At 37.4% G+C, this 22,086-nt stretch overlaps 3 protein-coding genes across 7 annotated transcripts; 2 read left to right on the top strand and 1 right to left on the bottom strand.

Moving 5' to 3' along the window:
- The first annotated feature begins 1,117 nt into the window (after positions 1-1,117).
- LOC107037033 lies at positions 1,118-6,497 on the top strand. Its single transcript, XM_015255352.1, has 3 exons — positions 1,118-1,981; positions 3,707-3,923; positions 3,988-6,497. Exons 1-3 carry the CDS (start codon positions 1,256-1,258, stop codon positions 6,480-6,482), a joined length of 3,438 nt encoding a protein of 1,145 aa, XP_015110838.1. The 5' UTR covers positions 1,118-1,255; the 3' UTR covers positions 6,483-6,497.
- A 2,698-nt stretch (positions 6,498-9,195) lies between these two features.
- On the bottom strand, positions 9,196-17,627 carry LOC107037116 (ATP-dependent zinc metalloprotease YME1L1). Of its 4 annotated transcripts, none has more exons than XM_015255490.1 (7): positions 17,414-17,627; positions 16,257-16,760; positions 14,953-15,199; positions 13,408-14,039; positions 12,656-12,940; positions 11,434-11,760; positions 9,196-10,915 (listed from the first exon to the last, which is right to left on the bottom strand). In XM_015255490.1, exons 1-7 carry the CDS (start codon positions 17,438-17,440, stop codon positions 10,715-10,717), a joined length of 2,223 nt encoding a protein of 740 aa, XP_015110976.1. In that variant the 5' UTR covers positions 17,441-17,627; the 3' UTR covers positions 9,196-10,714. The 4 variants fall into 4 exon arrangements, with proteins under 4 accessions (XP_015110976.1, XP_015110978.1, XP_015110977.1 ...); XM_015255492.1 differs by having other exon boundaries at positions 14,965-15,199; XM_015255491.1 differs by having other exon boundaries at positions 14,953-15,196.
- A 953-nt stretch (positions 17,628-18,580) lies between these two features.
- On the top strand, positions 18,581-22,001 carry LOC107037114 (prohibitin-2). 2 transcript variants are annotated; one of them, XM_015255488.2, is made up of 6 exons: positions 18,581-18,855; positions 19,471-19,733; positions 20,035-20,352; positions 20,710-20,787; positions 20,896-20,992; positions 21,900-22,001. In XM_015255488.2, the coding sequence occupies exons 1-6, from the start codon at positions 18,726-18,728 to the stop codon at positions 21,905-21,907; spliced, it is 894 nt and encodes a 297-aa protein (XP_015110974.1). In that variant the 5' UTR covers positions 18,581-18,725; the 3' UTR covers positions 21,908-22,001. The 2 variants fall into 2 exon arrangements, with proteins under 2 accessions (XP_015110974.1, XP_015110973.1); XM_015255487.1 differs by lacking the exon at positions 21,900-22,001 and adding an exon at positions 21,489-21,887.
- The last annotated feature ends 85 nt before the right edge of the window (positions 22,002-22,086 follow it).

Here is a 22,086-nt window from a genome sequence, read left to right as displayed (position 1 = left end):
TGTGAGGGATTCATTACTTTATACAAAAAAAACAATCTTTGATCTCAGATGGGATTTGAACCTTCAACCTCCATTACCTCTTTTTTCTTTTTTCAATAAATATTTATTAACGATTGATATATCTTTATACATATGTTGCTTACGTCTATATATATAAAAAATGTTCATTGTCTTTTGTTGGTGCGTAGTCCCCACTTGTATAATTAACAAGTTTAACCTACTGTTTTATATTTTACTGGTACATTTTGAGGTAAGATGTGTTTACATTTATTGGTGGTAAAATTAGTTGATGACTCGTGTGCGACGATGTGATTATGAATGTGTTTTTTGTTGGAAAAGTTTTAATAAAAACCAACTTGTGGGAAGTCAGTTCTTCAACTATTTGAGCTATTGAGAGTTACCACATTTACCATTGATTTTATCCTCCTTAAAAAAATGCTGATATTTTTCACTCAATCTAAAGGAGTTAAAAAAAATAAATTTATGAATTTGGAGAAGTCATATTATAATCAGGAGGAGCGTCTGTGTGAGAGCTTCATTACTTTATACAGAAAAAAAATTTTCTGGCCTCAGATGGGATTTGAACCTTCAACCTCCAGATTACCAGTCAGTTCTTCAACCATTTGAGCTATAAATATCAACTAATCTACCAACAATAATAATTAAAAAATGAAAATAAACAATGCCGAACCCTTCAAAAAATCCTTTTCAAATTCCTTAATCCTCATCCCCAACTGACCTCCCATAAAAATCCCCAGGCCCGCTGCCAGCGCCCCCGCCCGAAAATCCCCAAAGCCCCCCCGAGAACTCACAAATGGAGCATCTTCCCGAGTTGCTTCAACCATTTACACCGAAAAATCCAAGAAAAGCCTCCGAAAACCGTCAATTCCGAGTGACTCTCTCCCCCAGTGCATAATCCCCCCGGGTGGTCCCTCGCGCTTAATAAACCCCCCCTGAAAATCCTGAAAATCCTAAAAACCTCGGAGAAGTCCTCACCTTAACCCCCCCGAGTGCCCTAAAACAAAAACCGGGAGTGCTTCACCCAGGAGATGCCAACAAGTAGTTCACCAGTGCACCTGCTAAAAATGTCCGTCCCCCTGGCCGCGAGCAAGCCCCCCCAGGTCGTCAGCACCTGCACCTAATCCCCTCTGAAAAGGAAAAACCTCGATAAAAAAAAGGTGAAAAATTCGGAAAATTGATTAACTACCCTGGAGGGGTAAGGATCGACCTGAGGGGGTCAGTCGTGCCCCTGAAGATGAGCAAGGGTCACAAGGACGAGGTTTGCACATTTGAGACACGAAGAATAAAGAAGGAGAGAACGGAGCCACATGAGAATGGCAGCAGAATCATTGTCTCAGGGGGTCAGGATGCACCTGGTGTTGCACCTGCGATCAATGATCCCCACCAGAGGGTGCCCAATGGATTTCACACGTCGGACCTCCTCCAGGACCTAATCTCCACGAAATTCAGTGGTGGAATGAATTCTAATCATGGCAAGCAGGAGAAAATTCGGATGATCATTGAGGAAGCCATTGGGGAGGAGTCCAAGGTGAAGGTGCAGGAGGTATTCCTCAGGGTGGAGCAGCTCAGGGTCGAGGAGAAGCTCCTCCTGTACCTCAAGCTGCCCTCCTGCCTGACCAATGGCGCAGGGACGGTGGATCCTCTCCGGCAGCCCCTCAATCCCCTGGGGAACAGGTACGAAATTCATCAGACCATCATGTGGATCAGGACACATCTCGAGGAGGATCCTGATGTCTCGCTGCCCAAGCAAGAGGTGTACGACGAGTACAATACCTTCTGCCACATCAACTCGATGAAACCGTTGAGCACTGCGGATTTTGGCAAGGTCATGAAGCAGGTGTATCCCAGGGTCAGGCCCAGGAGGCTTGGGGTCAGGGGACAGTCGAGGTATTGTTATGCTGGCATGAGGAAGAGGGTGAAACTGGCGGTGCCGGCGTTGCCGAGTGTTAAGGAGATTCAGGTGAGTTTTTTTGTAATCCTCTTTTAAAAAAAGAATGTAACTTTTTTTGTCAGCAATCTGTTCCGCCATGCCTATGCTTAGGAATATTTCCATCTTAAACTCGAATACCTTTTTATTTAATTTCTTTCAAATTATCTATATTAATTATCTATTATATATATTATAATAAAGAAAAAAATAATATATGATATAACAAAAATTATATTTACATTTTTATTTTTCTCATTCATTTCATTTTTTTTAATATAATTTTTATATTATACATATTATCGATATCTTTATTTTCTTTTTAATAATTATATTATTATATTATATATATGAAATATAAGCATATTATATATATAATATCATAAAAATTTTCAAGTCCACATCCCATTAAAATTCTAATTATGTTAAAAAGTGAATCGTTTTAAAAAATGTCGACAAAAAATATGCCATTTTTTTTTGAATAGGGAAAACGATCCTTAAAGAGAAGTATGGACCATAAGTAAATATTAATCATCTATGATAATAACTTAGCTTAACTCGAAAGCCATGAATTAAATGCGTGCGTGGAGCGCGCGCCCTTTTCCCTAGTCCTTAAAAAAAATCCAGTGTAACGATTTTTGAAGCCAGTCTATTTGGCGTATTGTGTCATTAGATTTTTCATAAATGATGATAGTATACATTGAAGATATTACGACAATACTTTATTATATTCTATACTATACTATATTGTAATACACTATGCATATTATTATTATCGGTTTATTATTTTATTTTTTTTATTATGCACATTATATTTTATAATACATATAGTACTCTATTATATATTGTATATTATATATAGTATATATTGTGTGGTATAGTATAGTATTATCGTAATATCTTCAATGTATGCTATCATAATTTATAAAAAATTTAATGACACAATACGCCGAATAGATTGGCTTTAACAAAAGTCACACTGGATGTATTATATATAAAAAAATAGAATACATTCCTGAAACTTTTCCTTAAGAAACGTTGATATTAACTTCAGAAATCTAACGTAAGTATAAGATTATTCACTACAATTGACATACGTTAATCCCCATGGAGTAGGGAATACGCGCGCGGACTAATCTAGTTTCATGAAATTTTTCAATTTTTTAATCCGATTGTTCATTTCAAATGATGAAATTCGAGTTTTTTTTTTCATTTAAAAAATGGTTGATAAATGATAAATGCAAAATACCGAGATGACCTTGAAAAACGATGAAAATTTTGCGCCACGAATTCCCGGTCAAAGTGGGATGAAAAAATTTGAAGAGTGGCTTGATAAATTTGGTCATTTTTTAGGGACTGAATGGGACGAGTTGAAGGTGAAATTAAGTGAATTAATAATTTTAATGAATGTTCAAAAATACGAGGTGGTTGGCAGGTGTAGGCGCCGCCACCTTGTTTGGATATCCCCTCCCTCTGTCACAAGGGGCTTTAAAGACAGGGAGGGGGTACCCAAGATGGCGGCGCCTCCACCTCCTACTTGTAAACATTCTTTAAAATTATTTATCCCCTTGAGGTCACCCCCAACTCATTTCATCCGGTTTCTCCAAAATGAGCATTTTTCTAAAGTCATCTTTCAGATTTTTTTCGCATCTCAGTAGTTTTGATCTTAACCTCACTCTATTCTCGTCACCGGAGCAGAGGTGGCGTCTCAGAATGGAAAATGTAAGAAACACCTTGAAAAGAAAATCTAATTCTCAGGAAGCTGAAGAGTTTGACGAGTCAATAACCGAGGAGATGTTGGGAGCAGCTTCGACCTTGATCAGAGAGTGGGCGGAAGGAGTCCTCGGCCTGAAGTTTCCAAACCTGGCTGCCCTGGCTCGCCACCTCGTCGAGAATATTTGTGTCGATACACAATCGCTGGCAGCTGTCTGTATTCTAAGTGCCACTGGTGACGTTCTCCCCTCGACACCAAAAGGTACCTTAAAAAAAAAATTTACCTTTCGAAAAAAACACGCCCTAAAACCGATGAATCCCCTCAGTTCCAGAGACGCCGCCGAGCCTATCCGTAACTCCAGTAGCTGGAAAACCCGGAAAGCTTCGTGAGGCCCAACTCCAGCTCCAGAAGAAGCTCCAGCAGCGTGAGCACACACGGGATCAAAAGCACCAGGGTAAAATTGAAAAAATCGACCAAGGTACAACAAAGCCACTCCCCCAAAAATCCAAAAAACAAAGAACACCAATTTCTCCAGTTATAACAACAACCCCAAAATCCACGCATCCACCACAGCCTCCAGCTACCTCAAATCGGTCTAGAAAACTGCCGAGATCATCGAATCAGCAGTCGGTCTCACTACAATTAAACTGTGATAATAAGAATTCAATTAACAACGACGATTTGTCCTTGAATGGCATCTCTCCCGTAGACGATAGGGCCCCAAAGCCGGCCCCAAAAAATTCCAGAAAACGTCCAAGTCTCGATGACAATCAGAATCCTGATGCAAGTCCCGAGAAACTCCAGAAAACGGAAAAATCCCCCAAAACGGATGATAAAGTTCTCCAGAATTGCAAAAACACAAGAGCCCCTGGAAAAATTTCTGTGGTAGCTCCAAATATATTGAAATCGAAACTCCAAAAAATCGATCTTGACACATTGAAGCCTCTCCAGCCCTCGAGAAAGACGAATGGCAAAGCTCCAGCAGAGGCTCCAGAGGTCTTAATAAAGGACGAAATCTCACTCCTGGAGAACTCAAAACTCTGTACAATAGATCCAGGTGCTCTAGACGACTACTTGAACGGGGGCAACAATTCTCAGGAACCAGAGGAGGAGCTTCTCCAGTATTTCCAGCAGTCGAGTTCCTCCAGCTCAGACGCTGAGGTTCCAATACCAGAGATACCACTGCCATCGAGATCAGACAAGGTGTCACAATTGCGTTTGATTCTCCAGCAGAATCTCAAAAATTCCACTATTCCAGGGCCCTCCAGCGAGCTTCCAGGTGAGACCCCAAGGGCCCTGAACTGTCAGCAAGCCCTGGAGCAGGGCCTTGAGGCCCAAAAGGAGGAGAAGATCTTGCCATCGTTGTTGAGCCAAACAAACCACTCCAGGAGGCGTGTGAGCTTCGAGACAAATGTCATTGAGCATTCTCCTGTAGTGACCTTGCCAACAATCCCTCAGTCCCCAAACACACGGAGAAGAATCTTCAACTTCACTCCAATATCACCAGGCCCTCACTCACCCATTAACATAACGCCTAATGGTCGTGCAGCATCAAAGCCAAATTCAGCTAATGCATCGCCATTTGTCTCTCCTCGAAATACTCCAGTGCCACGTTCCAGAAGTACAATGGCGCCCTGTCGTTCCTCCAGATCCTCCAGTAATGGGCCCAATATCATTCAGAAGCCCTTCAACAGATCTGCCAGCTGCTCAGCGAGCTATTCATCCAGAAATGACGACACGACATTCGTCGTTCCAACGTCTGGAACATCTGGAATTTCTGGAAAGTCCTCAGCTGAGGTTCAAGTGGGGCCAGCTGGTAAGGCCCTCTGCTCGACCTTCCTCTCCAGTGACCTCAATCCCCAGAAACAATTGTTGATCAATTATCCTAGTCAGGAGAATCTCCAGGAGATCAAGAATATCCATAAAAGGGCCAAACCCGATGATCAGGAGATCAGTGATTATTTCAATGGTGTTAAAGCTCATTTTGGAGATAATTTCTCCAGATCGCAGTCTGTTCCACTTCACAGAATGGTTAATCCCACATTGATGTCACCTATATCGTTGACATCAACTCCCTATCCAGGGCTCTATCATTTCAATGCCTCCAGTTGTTCGTCAGTGGCACCGACTCCAGTCCCAAGTGAATTCAATGATTTTGGGTCCACTTGCTTGCTGGACGAAGTTGACGCTAATTTCATGGGTGAGGATCAGGGGTTCCTCATGGAGGATAAGGAAATCTCCAGTGAAAATATCACGAAAATTCTGGATCTACTGGACGAGGATTCTGGAAAGGGCCTCAACATCATGGACAATGGGTCTGACGACATTATTACGGGTTCTGGAATAATGCTGGATAGCCAGGGGGAGGGGCTAGGGTTGAATACAGGGATAGGGGAGGCTTCACTGGAGCAGGATCAGGTGGAGGAGATTCAGAGGAGCATTAGCACGAGGAGTTATCCGAATACTCCATTGTCTGGAGGCAGTCAGATTCTGGTGGATGTCACTGCTGGCGTTGCTGGAGGGGGCGTGGCTTATCCTGGAGGTTATGATGACAGCAGTGGGTCAAGGTCATTCCCGAATACACCGCAGGTTTATAGGGAGAGCAATGAGCCTATGCTGTCGAGTCCCACTTTGAACTCGTTGAATCTTAGGGGTGAGAGTAGGGGGAGTGGTAGGGGAGTCAGTGATCTGCTGGAGACGAATTTTCTGGAGGCTGAGGGGGGCGAGGAGGAGCTGGATCCACTGGAGAATTTCGAGGGGGAGTTCCAGGATGACGAGGTACTGGGACCATTGTTTATTGGGGTGGATGGTAATCGTTGAGGACAGCCAGTGTAATTAGAGTGATAGTAGGGGAAATCTAGGGGGGGGGGAAGGGGATTGAAGGTGATCAGTGTGTTGGGATGATTAAGAAAGCTGGTTATTGCGTGGGGGAAGGGTATTTTCGGGGCTGGAGACAACTTCTCTAACTATTGGATAGGAGGGGAAATTTTGATTTTTGAGGATATAGGGGAGTTTTATAGGGGTGGGCGTAGAAGGGTCGTCAGCCTCTTTTTAGATCGGTAATTTCCCTGGCTAACACGACAAGAAAATTTTGGGAAAAGGGAGGTAGGGTTTCCTCTGTTATCACTCTAACTCGAAATTTTCGAAACGGATGATTTAGGAAAGGCAGGCTGTGAAAAAAAGGGTTTCACTACTACAAAAATATGATGAGGAATGTGATAGTTTCTCGTTAAATTGCTGTGCAAAACCACGTCGGGTTTATTTGTATTAAAATGATAAACATGACAACACTGCCAAATTTTGGGGGGAAAAAAATCTACTGGATTTTTGATTGATTTAGGGAGAGGGGGCAGTCCCGACGGATGTGGTGGAATTATTAAACATAATTATGTATTTTCACTTGGGTTTATAAGTGATGAAAAGTATTTTGGTCCCAAATCGATTGAGATGGAGAGAAATCAGAGATTCAGGGGTGAAGGGGTCACAAATAAAATATAATTTTTTTTCTTGTAATTCTACATCTATTTCGGTAATGAGTGCATTTGAAGGAAAATTGCACTCATTAACGAGATAATCAGGTATTTCACAGCATGTGAAAAATTGATCACTTCAGATCTGAATTCTGATTTCGATTTTTTTAACGGATTTTTGTTTTTTCGAAAGATTTAAAATTTGGAAAATAAGCAGAATTGATTTTTGTGATGATGTTAATGGACCAGCTTGGGACCTCGAGATTATTAAGGATTAATTAATATTTTTTTCATGTTTTTTAATGACTGCGCGTGAGACAGGGGCATTTCGTAATTATGATGATCATTAGATTTTCTTTCTTTTGTACAAATTAATTTTATAGAGTCATAAGGTAAGATGTCAGCGGTATTTCGAGTACTTTAGGTTCATTCTGTGCAATTAAATTTTTTTTTACTAAGGCGAAATGAAAATTTATCAAAATTGAGGGGCTTTTTTCGAGTTGACAAAATTCGGGGAGGAGATTAATTGTGGAGTAATTGGTATATTGTTCACAATTGTATTTTTCATGTATTAAAGTTGATTTTAATTATTCAAATCGATGAAAAATGTTTTTAATGAACGTTGTAACGTTAATTGGGCTCAAATGATTGAAGATATTGTAAATGTTGACGTTTGTAAAGTTTTTAAAAATTGTATTATTTTCATTGGCTTTGGTTTTAACGGTGGAATGGGGAGTTGAATTTTTTAATGAAGTATATAAATCAGATATTCACGATGACATATTGTTAATTAACAATTGAAATTAGTGGATAAGGGGCAGAACGTAACAGATCAGGGAAAATGGATTGAAAAATGTCGAGAGATTTTTTTCCTCTGAAAGTAATTCATCTCTTTATTCCACTGGATTCCAGAAATAAAAAATCATCACCATAAGAAAAAACACATGAAAAAATGATTTACCTACAGTTACACGCACAAACGTACTAGCTATATCTAATTGTAATCATATAATCGGGATTCGTCGCGAAAGACATAGTTGAATTTATCATAAACGAGGAAAAAAATAATATTAAAAAAATGTAAACGAAAGTGTGTCCAGTAGGTAGAACTGCATATCCCACAAACCATAGATCGATTTTGACTCAATGAACATCCAGAAATGTTAAACAATGACTACGAATTAATTAATCGAGCTTAAAACAAATTTTAACAAATCTTTTTATACGAATGGAAAAAAACGAAAATGAAATGAGTCTTAGGTAAATGAATTTTTGACAAATTTTTTAAATCTATCAATGAAAATGTTCTGTCGGTGATTTACATAGTGAATATGTAAAATTAATTACTTATTAAGTGAAATCAATAATTAATTAAATTTAACTTCGGAACGAGTATTTGAGGTCAATTCGATCGATGGTGAAAATGAAAAATTGAATAAATTGTGTTGCATGCAATAGAAAAATGATTAATCACAGGTGTAGGACAATTCCATTAATTAATCACAACAGGAAAGAGATGACAATTGTATTTTTTTAGTTTTTAGGTTTTTTGGTTGGCGATTATCTCCACAGGAAGTGGTTCTGGGAAAATAGGTCTCTAGACCTTTTTTGTGGAATATTTAATTCTCGACAAAAAAGTTCTGTAGACATTTGTTGATAGAATCACTCGTTATCGAGATAATTACGACAATTGCGTGACTGTTTCAGGAGACAACTTCAATCACCTTGGGAAACAGTATAACTTATTTCCGATTTATCTCGGTGGGGAGTGGTTTCATCGAAAAATGTATCTGAACCTTTTCTGTAGAGAATTCAATTTGCCACAAAAAAATCTCTTATCACATTTTTCCATAGAACCACTCCCCATCGAGATAGTTGAAGAATTGTCAGGAATAAAAAAAACTTGGGAAGTAATCGTTTGGTTAATTGTCGAATCCCGATGTCTGTATATTTGTAGATTTTTGTTAATTGTATAAATAATTAATTTGTATGCGATATGAGGAGAGACGATGCTTTTTTATGTTTAAACAATACATTTTTCAATATTAAAGAACAATTGAGAATTCAAGTTATTTTCGTATTGTTTTATTATTTATCCTGCTATTATTAATTCGTTAATTAATCGACTTATTTAATTATTCGTTGATCTGTGATATTTTCTCTCTATTTCACAAGTGTTTAGTAACAATCTGATTAAATTAAAATTTCCTCAAAATTGAAAAAATTAATTTCAGTTTTTTCTTGAATGAAATTCGTCGCATAATCATTTAACTATTAATTAACTATTAGTCGTTGATCTTTCAGTATCAAACCGAGTAATTGTTGGAGTGGAAATGCTTTTGGATGTTATTAATAATATATTAATTGTTCTAGTGAAAGAAGGATTTGAAAGACAAATTTTTGTCCTCTGAACGTCTTTAATTAAAAATCTATTCAAACAAATGATTAAATTCTTTAAATTGATATTAAAACATCTTCTAATGATTGTTTATTGAGTCAATTAATACTTTGGAAATTTTTTTAATGAACAAATTTGTTGATTTTTTTCTAATTGAAGATGGGATTTTTGGAGGTTTCCTCGTTTTTCTCTTTTTTCACTCGAATAAATTAACAAAAATCAATGAATTCATTAGTACGTGCACCAAGTGTTACCAAATTTGTACCACACTTAGTTAATTAATGATTGAAAAATCCAACAAGACCGAGTAAATGAGAGGAAACTCATGAAAATGGAAGATACGAGAATAGGTAGGGGAAACTAATGGATAAAATATAAATAAATATATATAATTTTGTATAATTTATAATTATCAATATTGAATGAAATAAACAGTTAACAATGGTATGGCCTAATGATTATCCAGTCACAGCGATTTATTTTCCCAGAACTAATTTTTCAATCGCATTTCCTATCACCATTCATTAATTGTTAATACAATTTATTTTTTATTAAAAAAAAAAGTAAAGAGACCGATGGGAAGACTTAAATCCTTTATTTCACAACAAAAGAAGCTGAAAACATAAATATTCTCATCTAAAATTAACATCAATATTCAATGTAAATATCCATAATTATTGTTTAATATTTATTTATTATTTACTGTACAAAATTTTCATTACTCTCATCACACAGAAAATGTCCCGCAAATTTTACAATTTTTTTCCAATTTTTCCCCTATCAAATCTCATATTAGATTGGATATAAGTCGAAAAAACTGCGAAAATCTCAAGAACTATTGATCCTATCGAAAAACATGTCAAGATCATTTTTGTCGGAAATTAAATTTCCAGCAAAAAGTATTCGAGAAATATTTCTCTAAAACTTTTTCGTTTCGAGATATTCTCGAAACAATGAAACTTAATTTTTCAACTCGTCCCCTTTAACGAATTTCCTCAGCTTTTTTGTCAACCAATCATGTCATAGCTTTGCAAAATTCACCTCAGGGCCTCCCCCACGTACTCTCGACGACAATAAACCGTCCTGATATTTTTATTCATTAATTTCTTCAGGAGATGTAATTTTCTATTTTTTTATCAATTCGATTTTTATCTATTCCCAGGAGTAAATCTTCAGTCTTAGGATTACATGACGTTACCTGAGACATCGATTATCGATGATGGTCTTTTTTCGGGATTAGCTGGCTCTGCTTTCGGTTTTTTACCATTTATAACGGCTTTTATATCTTCAACGTCTAGTGTTTCGTATTTCAAAAGGGCTTCAGCCAGTAATTTATGCTCTTTAGCGTGAGTTTTGAGAATATTTTTAGCTCTGTCATACGATTCCTGTAAAGGAAAGATTAAAATAAATTTTTTCAATCATGAAAATATTTTTTTCCACCAATCAAAAGGATTTCCTCATATGTTAACAACCGAAAAATGGAATTTTCAAGCGAATTCAATCGGAATTCAACTAAATGCATCTTCTTAAGCATCAAAATTACTTTTGGTTGATTAAAATTATTTTTAATCTCAAGAAAATGACTTTTCAATTAATAAAAACCGAATGTTTAATAATTAAATGTCGATTTTTCATTTTTTATACTATTTAAAATTTTAGAAAATCATTCTGGCCTTCGAAATAATATTAATAGCACATTACATGCCCGAGTCTTGGAAAACAGATCACCGTCCCCCACGTGCAAGGCAAACACGTGGGTGATGTGTTTTCCATGGCGAGGTGTGTATATTAATTTTCAAGTCCCGTGACACGAAAAAATAGTTTCTGAAGGTTTGAAAGACGTTTGCCTTTACGAGAAAATTTTTTTCACTCCCTATAAAATTCAAAATCAACGAAAATGTACCTGTAGCAGTCGTTTCACCTCTCCATCAATGACTTCATTCGTGTTGGGGCTATACTCAGGTTTCTCCTCATACTGAGATCTAAATCCAGCCTTTTCACTCATCCCATAATGCTTGACCATGCTGGCAGCGATTTCACTGGCTCTCTGGAGATCAGAAGCAGATCCAGTTGTGATTTTTTCCGGTCCAAAAATCAACTCCTCAGCAACTCGTCCACCAAACGAGGAGTCCATTGAGGCTAGTAACTGGCTCTTGGTGTTGTGGAACACATCCTTGGCGGGAACGTAACTCGTGTGTCCTAGTGATCCCGCTCTGGGAATTATGGTGACCTTGAACAGGACAATAGAATTACGAAATATTGACAAAAATCATTGATCATAGCCAATTCCGAGATTTTTTAAAAATAAAATCTCCAGGTGAGTTTATGAGGGTTTGACAATTTATTTAAGGCCCGGATGTACTATCTTTCGAATGTTATCTCGATGTTTTTTTTTATCTTTCGTCATCTGAAACTGTCAATTAAGTCCTGCATCATGCAGAAGTTTTGAAAAATTATGAATGAATAAGCAAAAAAAAGTAGAAAAAATTCTTAATTTTTTCAAAGAGCTTTTTTAATTTATATTCAGAATAAGTTGAATACCAAGAAATTGAAGAATGTATTTGATTTACGGTGACAAATGGCGGCCTGTCACGCAATATCATGCAGGGGAAGACTAATTTCATAAATCTTTTCCCACACTGTACAGAGACATTTATTACGGAAAAGGCTCTTTGAAAAAAGTTGTAATATTTTGGAGAATTTTTTAATCACACTTTTATCACATAAAAATGGCGGATGTCTACATACCACTGTTTAGAAAATTGAGATACCTAGCTGTCACTTCCCATGAGGAGTTAGTGTTTTGTTATTCACCATGGCAAAATGACAGCTAATAGATAATTTGCCACAGCGAATCAGATATTTGTAATTTCCCCTTTTTTTCAACTCATTCTGGATCTCAATTAAAAACGCTCTTTGAAAAAGTTCAGAATGTTTTCAATTTTTTTTTTTCATTCTCTCGTAATTTTTAGGAATTTCTACATGATGTACCACTCAATTGACAATTTTGGATTACGAAAGATAGAAAAAATCCAGATAACATTCGAAAGATAGTACACCCGGGCCTTAACTAAATGAATAAATGAATAAATGAATGAATCAATGAATAAATTAATTTTCCTCACTTTAGAAAGTGGCATAGAGTCCTTCGTATAATATGAAACAATAGCATGTCCAGCTTCATGATAAGCAGTGATGGCATTCTCCTCGCTATCCGGCATCATTCCCTTGAGCTCCGGCCCCAAGATTACCTTCTCCATGGCCTTATGCAGGTGATCCATGGTGACGAATTCCGCCCCCTCCACTGCAGCCCTCAGAGCTGCCTGATTGACCATAGTCTCGATGTCAGCCCCAGTCAACCCAGTGGTTGCTCTCGCCAGGATCTCAATGTCAATCGACTTCGCCAATATCTGTGAGAATTAAAAATTGAAAAAACCCTGGGATTTTCAGAATTAAAAAAATTGATTTCAGTTTTTTCTTCAATGAATTTCATCGCCTAATTATTTAAAAATTAATTGATGGTCGTTGATCTTTCAGTTTCAAACCGAGCAATTGTTGGAGTCAAAATGCTTTCGAATGTTATTAATAATATATTAATTGTTCGGGAGAATGAAGGACTTGAAAGAGATATTTTTGTTCTCGGCGTCTTTTTAGCTAAAAATTTTTTAATCATTTTTTTGGATAACTTTTAAATTTAAAAATAAAATTCAATTGAAAGATTTAAAAAATATATTTTAATTTTTAAAAATTTATGTAAAAAAATGATTAACATTTTACTTGATATTGATACATAATTAAAAAGAATTTTAGACTTTTGCAGTTTCGTTGAATTATTCTAGAAAAATAACCAAAAATAAATGAATTATTTTGAACCCACCTTGGACAGGTACAGCTCCAGGATCTCTCGCCTCCCCTTGATGTCAGGTTTGTGGACATAAACCTCGACGTCGAACCTCCCAGGTCGCAGAAGCGCCTTATCCAGGTCGTTTTTACGATTGGTCGCCCCCAGGACGATGACCCCCTCATTCGGGTGAAAGCCATCCATCTCCGAGAGCAGCTGATTGATCGTCTGATTAGCGTAGGGATGGATCACCGAGGATGTCCTCTTGCCCCCGACGGCGTCGATCTCATCAATGAAAACGACGCAGGGCGCGCGGTCCTTGGCCGCTTTGAAGAGATCCCTGACCCTTCGTGCTCCCTGTCCCACAAGGATTTCATCGAACTCGGAGCCTGCTGCGTGGAAAAAGGGGACTTTGGCCTCACCTGCAACAGCCCGGGCCAGCAGGGTCTTCCCCGTGCCTGGGGGACCCACCAGGAGCACCCCCTTGGGGAGACGACCCCCCAGTGTCGAGAATTTCTCTGGATTCTTCAGGAATTCCACTATGTCTTCGAGCTCCTGCTTCGCCTCGGCGACACCTTTCACGTCGGCGAAGGTCACGGAGATCTCCTCGGGGTTCACTGCTGAGTGAGAGCCCAGCTGGATGCGGAAGACACTGCCGTTGGTGCTCGCTGCAGGGGGAATTCGAGATTTTAATGCGCGTGGAGGTGGGACGACGTGGAATTGGACTTGTTTTTTGTCTCGGGGTTTTTGGAAATTATCTCGGGATCGGGGGGAGGTAGGGGGATTTTTGAAAAGAGATTTTTTGTGGGGAATTTCAAGAGCTACAAAAATAGTTCTGAGAAGAATTCACGTATCTCTTTCAAATTACGAGATATTTTAAAAAAACTTATGAGGGGAATTGAGTTGCATTTAGGCTCGACATTTAAAATGTTTTCTAGGGGATGTTTTCTAGGGGATATTTCCGAATCTAGAGGGAGAAGAAAATTTTTTGAAAAAAACCTTTTTGTAGAGAATTTCAAGTACTACAAAAAATTTTATGAGAAGAATGTATGGATTCGTCTTCAATTACGAGATATTTGAAAAAAAAAACTGATTACTATTTTTTTTTTTTTCATTTTGTTTCTGTATAAACTTATTGGTTGAGTTGAATTGAGGTTCAAAATGAGTTTAAAATATTCTAGGGGGACAATGATGAATAATTGTGATAGGGCAGACGGATATGTTAGCCTGGCTCATACTTTTCGAGGGAGAGAAAATAAAGCTGAGATCACTCATCAGAAAATGATTGACCTAAACTAGCTCTTGACTTCAGGAGAAAATCTTCTCACATCCACAAAAAATGTAGAATAATAAAATAATAAAAATAATGCAAATAACAAAATGGTGAAGAATCTACGGATGATTAACAAATCATAAAATTAACTGAAAGCTTCAAATCCCTTCTCCTCAATTTTTTTTATTGCGTAAAAAAATCTCGTCATCTTTTCGATGAAAATCACGTGAATAAAATTGACGAATGGATTTGAAGACTGTATGAACCAGTAGGAATACAAAACAATAGTTAATGCGTGTGATACTAACATTTGTACGTACCCATGATCGAGCCGAGGATGAGGAGACCCACGGCTGTCATTACCACCTGCTGAATCGTCTTCAACCACTTGAATTTACGATCCGGTGATTTCCTCTCGTTTCCAGCGACGTAGCCCTCAGCAAATGCAATCTTCACGCGTTGTTTGTCGTCCAGAGGTAGATCCGTGTCATTCAGAATGTTCTTGAGGTTCTCCAGGTCTGTACCGTCTATCGCACCCTTTGCCTTTCCCTCCTGCTGACGAAAAACGAAAAACTGAAGAATTATGAATTTTCGCTTTTTTGCTCGCGTTGTAAAATTTTCGATATGTCGATGAATAATTCAGTAGCAAAGCGGCAAACCGGGTTAAGTCGATTTCCACTATTGACCAGTTTTTGACGAATACCTCAGAATCTAAAAGAGATAGAAAATTTTTTGTCATCACCTTTTTTGTAGAGCCAATTGAGAGTTATAAAAAAGGTCATGAGAACAATTTTGCTGTCTCTCTTAGATTCCGAGATATTCATCAAAAATTGGCCAAACATAAAAATCGACTTAACCCGGTTCACCGCTTCGCTACTGAATTGAGATGAATATATTTATAACCAGGGATTAAGATCGGAAATTTTATTAGCTTTCTAACGTGTTTTAATTTGTTAAAAAATTAGGTATAGGGGGGGGGGGGAAACGGAAACTTTTGACTTTTTTAAAAATGTTAATGAGGTGTTGAAATGTTGATGGAATTCAATAATTTTTTTTTCAATGCAAAGACCAGTTTTTTCCCTTGTGACGAGCCTAAACTGAGCTCAATTAATAAATTTGTTTCTGAGTTATGAATAATTTTTAAAAAGTCTAAAGTGTCCATTTTACCCCACCCTCCCCTAGATCACAAAAAATTTAGGTTTTTGTTAAAAGGTAACAGAATGACGCGAATTTTCAACATTTTTTAACAAATTTCCTGCCGAAAATTATCGATATTTTTATAAAGCAAAGCACATTAATCTCCAGGAGGTGATGATGAAGATCAATGTGTTTTGGGTTTAGATAATATTAATAACTTTGAGCAGGAAATTTGTTTGAAAATCTCGAGGAAACGTGGCCTTCTGTTACCCCTTAAGATGATTTTTTTATTCCAGTGATTTTCTTCCATTCAAGAAAAATTTTTGTCTTCTTAAAGTCATTGATATCGGGATCAATAATCAATAAAAAATATTCATAACCAGAGGTTGAGATCGGAAATTTTCCCAGCTTTCTATCAAATTTTGATTTGCTGAAAAATAGGTTATAGATTCCGAGATATTGAGCATTGTCTTACGCTAGTTTTGGAAAGTCCAATCCAAGTCCTGAGTCTTCGAAAAAGTGAGGGATTCCTCTCGATTTCCGTTTTGACATTTCGATCAGTCTTGAAGCCACGCACTAGGATGTCCCTGGATGTGGGTATAGCCAGCAGGAGAACATTTCTATGCAGCTGATCGTAAGTGCAGGATAAGCCTCGTTTGTTGTCTGAAAATGACGAGCCCGAGACGTAGGAGATCCTCCAGCCATCGTGGGGGTCCTCCAGAGCCCTGGAGACCCTGTTGACCCTTTTGAGAACCCTCTGGGCGTCTGTTTTCAGGAGTCTCGAGGCCTCGGAGATGGCTCGGATGTTCAGATTCTCCAGGGGAAGCTCTGTGCAGTTCTTAACAGCCTCCAGGAGACTCTCTTCACAGATTATCTCTGGGGGAGACGGGGTCGATGATTTTGGCTGGGCCTTCAGACGTGTGGAGTAGGAGGTTCTGGGGGTGACGGCTGAAGTCAACTGGGTCAGGTGGTACAACACCTAAAATGTGAAGGAGTTGAAGTAAAAAATGTAAATTACAAAGAGAGCTTCAGAAATGGCGAGTTTCGTATGGGATTTTTCTCGGGAGTGAGTGGGTTTACGAGGAAATGTCATAAAACATTTTTTGTAGGAAATTTAATTTTGTAGAGAAAAGGTCTAGAGACATTTCCTGCTAAACCCACTCATTAACGAGATTATTCAACATTTATAACTCTTTGTCCATAAAAAAAATGAAAAATGCGTCCGACAACTGCGCAATTATTGCAGAAACTGCAGAGCTCATCAAATATTCCTTCAAAACTTTTTTGTTGGGAATGAAATTGAAAAAAAATGCCAGGAGAAACTCCTCGATGATCTCCCACTCATTTGCATAGTTAGGTCTTAATTAAATGAGAAATAATCAACAATTCCTCTGTCTGTCATTGATTCTATCCTTCACTGGTGAAGACAGGAGATTTTTTGGTTATGTCAGGCAACCCCCAACGATTTTCCATGAATAAGTAGCCGAATCAATAATCAAAATCCCAAGACAAATGAAAAAAGCCCCAATTTCTTATCTACTCACAACGAAAACAATAAATATGTGAACAATAGACCTTCAATGACGAAATAAAGCCCAAAAAATTATGGCACACGTCTCTTGCATCACTCACCTGATTATGCGACTGCAACGAAATCATTGGTAACGTCGATAATGCACGGATAAAATCCAACAATCACTCGGGGTAATTTGATAAACCGAAAAAACTAAACAAGAGACCTCGGACTTGTATTTTTCAGACGATTCTGATGGACAAGAAGGACGATTTCAGTGGATTTCAGGGTGTCAGCTGGTCCACGCTAAGTATATATATATATATATGTACTAGTAAGTATATATGTAGTAACTCATCTAAAAAAGCTTTAGTCACCGCACCGGCCGCTAGTTTCGCCACTCTCCTCATCCCCCCGCCCCTGAGGACCGGCGTACAGTCGTCAAAAAAGTTCGTGAACGGTGTGAATTGCATCCTGTGTAATTCTAGGTTAGGTGGTATGTAATTTCACGTTTTTTACGAACTTCTTTTGATGATTGTACATGTCTGATAATCGAGGGTTGAGTTCGATTTAGGGATGGGCGATATTGTAAAAAACATCGATTATCGAATAATTGATGTTTTTCAAAAACATCGATGTTGTGAATCGATTTTTCAGGAAAACCATCGATTATTTAAAAAATTGATTTTTTTCCATTACACAGGAGCAAAAACAAATTGTTAAAAACAATTTTTTTCTTGTCGTTTTTGTTGAAAAATATATATTTAAAAAATATAACCCGAGGAATTTAAGTTTTAATGATAAGTACTGCTGGAGAGTTAAATTTTGAATCTCGAAACAGGGTTTTTGATTAATTTTAAAAAATATATTGAACATTTTCCGTTAGCTGCAATCATTGTTAGAAATTTAAATTGAAAAAAAATTGAAAAATTTAAATTTAAAAGAGATAACAGATGACTGGAGTTGTTCACTTATTATTTATAACATACATACCGTAGAAAATAATTACTTCTGATTGCGGATTAATTATTATTCTGTTCATTTTCAATCAATCAACATTATTCTTCGACAAAAAAAAATGAAAAATTTTGGTAGTCCGGTCAGAAACATCGATGTTTGGAAAACAAATCGAAAATCGATTAATCGGCCGTTGAAGACATCGAATGAAAAATATCGCTGTGTGGGAATGAAAAATCGATATTTTCGATTAATCGACAAACATCGCCCATCCCTAGTTCGATGTGGAATCCTCCATCGATCTCCGAAACTTCGACTCTGAGCCAACTTCACGCTCGTCGTCGATTGGGAGCAACGTGCGCGCCGGTTTCACGTAATTTTCCACCGGGATTTCATAATTATTGTTAATAACCGAAGAAATAGTGGTTTTTTACGATTTCTTCGGATCGTTAATTCATCGATTAACCGGGAATAATGGCGCAGAGTAAGTTGAATGACTTGGCTGGACGATTCAGCAAGACTCCCGGGGGCATGAACATGGGGTTCAAGTTCCTGGCGGCCGCTGGAGCTGCTGTCTATGGGGTTTCTCAGTCCATGTACACAGGTCTGCATTTATCGTTAATTTTTCCTATTACTCATCAATTCAATGTTGCACTTTGAATTATTGTCGAGGATAATTATTCGGTTTTTGAACCTCGACGACACCCATAACCCCCAAAATCATGGAGAAATCATTTTTTCCGGTAATTAACAAGAAATTTATGGAGATGATTACGTAATTTCGTTTTCAGTTGAAAAATCAGGTATTGTACTCGGTTTTTCATGAATATCTCGAAAACTAAGGGATTTGACGAAAAATATCACAAGAGCTTTTCTGTAGCCCGTGAAATTCCCCCCAAAAAATTTCGTCTCATAATTTCTCCTCAACTCAGTAGTTTCCGAGATATTCACGAATTACTAACGCCAAAATGTTTCCACTTTCAATATTTTTCGTCGTAATTCGGGATCTTTTGGGGTAACATAGTTTTTTAAATCTCAGGAATATTCTGATATTCTGATCTATTGGGGCCATTATCCACCCCAGCTAATCAGCATATTCTGTAAAGGGAAAAAATGAACAAAAGAATTCTTTGATTCTAAGAAAAAGGGGAAATTATGTTTTGAGAGTCGGAGAATTGCTGCAGAATTTGTATTTTCAAATGAATTTTTGGGTTTTCAGTTGATGGTGGTCATCGTGCCATAATCTTTTCCCGCTTGGGAGGAATCCAGAAGGACATATTCACAGAGGGACTGCACTTCCGAATCCCCTGGTTCCAGTATCCAATTATCTATGACATCAGAAGCAGACCGAGAAAAATCTCATCACCAACAGGTTCCAAGGATCTGCAGATGGTTAACATCTCACTGAGGGTTCTCTCACGTCCGGACGCCAGCATGTTGCCGACTATGTACCGACAGTTGGGTCAGGATTACGACGAAAAGGTTAAAATTATGACGAATTCTTCATTTTTTTCCCTTTCTCTTCACAGGTCACGAGATTACTTCAGGAATATCTTGGAGAAGATGACGTTTAGGGGAAAATTCCTTCAGACATTTTTTGTGGAGAATTTAATTCTCTACAAAAAATGTCTAGTCATATTTTTCGCTGAAGTGAATACTTTTCGAGATATTCCCAAGATCGTAAATACTGAAATTTCATAATTTTCATTAAGTCATGTTATTGGCTTTTATTTACAGTTTTTCGTTTGCATTTATTGAATTTTTGGGCAAAATTTTCTTCCAGGTCTTGCCCAGCATCTGCAATGAAGTCCTGAAGTCAGTTGTCGCCAAGTTCAATGCATCCCAGCTGATCACAATGCGTCAGCAAGTGTCAACACTTGTGAGGAAAGAATTGACGGAGAGAGCTAAAGATTGGAATATTGTGCTGGATGATGTGTCAATTACTGAGTTGAGTTTTGGAAAGGAGTACACAGCTGCTGTGGAGGCTAAACAGGTGGCCCAGCAGGAGGCCCAACGTGCTGCATTTGTCGTTGAACGTGCCAAACAGGAGAAACAGCAGAAGATTGTGCAGGCAGAGGGAGAGGCTGAAGCTGCCAAGATGATATCCTTTTTAGATGAATTTCGAGGGGAAAAATTTGTTTTTTTTTTCATAATGAAATTGCTCCCTATTCCCTAAACATGAAAGGGAAAGAAAATTTTTAAATGCTCATCATGATGAAATGCCATTAAAAATAGTGAAATAATCACCTTCAAATAGTAATTTCAAGGTGATTATGTTGGCTCAGTGAATAGTGCTCATTCATTTGTATTTATGAAACTAAAATTGAATAGATATTTGAAGCTATTCACACCCAAAATACATCAACAATTGAAAAATGATAAAATGTCAATTCAATATCAATGTTTCTGCTTCGAAAAATCATTTTATTTGATCATAATGTCCTTAACTCCTTTGCACTTGGGTCTAGCAGTCTCCCAGAATCCAGGATACCTGAAACTTCGAAAATTACGTGCTGCACAAAGTATTTCTCGCACGGTAATTAAAAAAAACTTCATTCAGCTGCATTTTTTTAAATTAAAAAATTGTTCATCTTCTCCTTTTGTCAATCTACGAATTTAATCCCCATGATTTTGACATTTGCAGATTGCTACTTCCCAAAACCGAGTATACCTCAATGGAAATAATCTCATGCTGAACATCCAGGATCCATCGTTCGACGTTGCATCAGAAAAATTGAAAAGTAAGGTTAAGAACTAAATAAAAAACAGTCACAGAAGTTCAAGATGAAACGAATTTACCTTAAGAATCAGTTGCATTTTAATTGTTACATCAATGTAGAGGTGGAGAGTCGAAGAACATTATTAAAAAACTGAAAAACTATTTTAAGTTTATTTCATCATCTCTTTTCTCCGTCATTTTCATTTTTTCTCCAATTGACGATATTCCCTCTGCGTTATTTCGTGAATGTCTCTGCACGGAAGGAGTCTAGGAAAAAATCTCATAAAACATTTTTTTAAGAGGATTGAATTTCTTACAAAAAATGTTTTATGATAGTTTTCAATCGAACCAACGGTTTCTGAGATATTCGCAAAATGATACAAAAATAATTTCCTCGCAAAATGCCATTTCAATCTGTTTTACATGTGAAAAATGATTGAAAAGTTTCTCTTTTATTTCACGATCATTTTTAAGCTGACAAGGTACGCTCGCAAATTTTCGAGTCATTTTACTTTCAGGTAACGAAGAAAAGCGCCCAAATTTATTGGAAAATGCCGTCACGAGCAGTTTTAAATTGACCGAAAAATCCAGGGATCAATCGATAAAATTTGATAGTTCAACTGATACGAATGAAGAGAATCCCCTGCAATCCCCGGATGTCCTGGGATTGGCATCTCACAGTGCCAAGCGGATCCTTTCGTGAATAAATAATCGTAAACAATTATTTTTGTAATGAAATGTGCGAGCCTGCCTTGTCTCATTTTTTATTTTCCGTTTCTTCCAACTGAATAGATGATTCCACAGTTGTAAATTAATCGTCCAGTGTCGAGAATACCCAATTATAAACCATGAAAAAAATGAAAAACGAAATGTAGACGTAGAAATCAGCTTTTAAATCGAGAAAAAATACTCCACATTTTATTTTTCAGATGACTGAATCGTTTCAACTTCTCAATTGATGAATACATCACTATGTAATGAAATGTATTAGACGATTGTTTAGTCCTTGAGAATGTTGATGGAACAGTTGAATTTTTTTTCACAACTTTTTTTCTGAAGTGAAAAAATTGATTTTTCAAATAAAAATTAGGAACACAATGTTTTTCTGTTGTTCTG

Source organism: Diachasma alloeum, unplaced genomic scaffold (assembly GCF_001412515.2).
Source record: "Diachasma alloeum isolate Michigan unplaced genomic scaffold, Dall2.0 Dall_scaffold_00213, whole genome shotgun sequence".
Classification (NCBI taxonomy): domain Eukaryota; kingdom Metazoa; phylum Arthropoda; class Insecta; order Hymenoptera; family Braconidae; genus Diachasma; species Diachasma alloeum.
The sequence above is the reverse complement of the archived record's forward strand: the minus strand, read 5'-3'. Positions and strand labels throughout refer to the sequence as shown.

What these genes read in the sequence shown, in the direction of transcription:
- LOC107037033 (XM_015255352.1), top strand. Translation starts at nt 1,256, where the DNA reads ATGAGCAAGGGTCACAAGGACGAGGTTTGCACATTTGAGACACGAAGA. An exon ending in CGAGTGTTAAGGAGATTCAG is followed by an intron (nt 1,982 to 3,706) that starts GTGAGTTTTTTT and finishes TCTAATTCTCAG; the next exon opens with GAAGCTGAAGAGTTTGACGA. An exon ending in TCTCCCCTCGACACCAAAAG is followed by an intron (nt 3,924 to 3,987) that starts GTACCTTAAAAA and finishes GAATCCCCTCAG; the next exon opens with TTCCAGAGACGCCGCCGAGC.
- LOC107037116 (XM_015255490.1), bottom strand. Translation starts at nt 17,440, where the DNA reads ATGATTTCGTTGCAGTCGCATAATCAG. An exon ending in GATCATGGGTACGTACAAAT is followed by an intron (nt 14,040 to 14,952) that starts GTTAGTATCACA and finishes TTCCCCCTGCAG; the next exon opens with CGAGCACCAACGGCAGTGTC. An exon ending in ACTCTATGCCACTTTCTAAA is followed by an intron (nt 11,761 to 12,655) that starts GTGAGGAAAATT and finishes GTCCTGTTCAAG; the next exon opens with GTCACCATAATTCCCAGAGC.
- LOC107037114 (XM_015255487.1), top strand. Translation starts at nt 18,726, where the DNA reads ATGGCGCAGAGTAAGTTGAATGACTTGGCTGGACGATTCAGCAAGACT. An exon ending in TTCTCAGTCCATGTACACAG is followed by an intron (nt 18,856 to 19,470) that starts GTCTGCATTTAT and finishes TTGGGTTTTCAG; the next exon opens with TTGATGGTGGTCATCGTGCC. An exon ending in AGGCTGAAGCTGCCAAGATG is followed by an intron (nt 20,353 to 20,709) that starts ATATCCTTTTTA and finishes ACTCCTTTGCAC; the next exon opens with TTGGGTCTAGCAGTCTCCCA.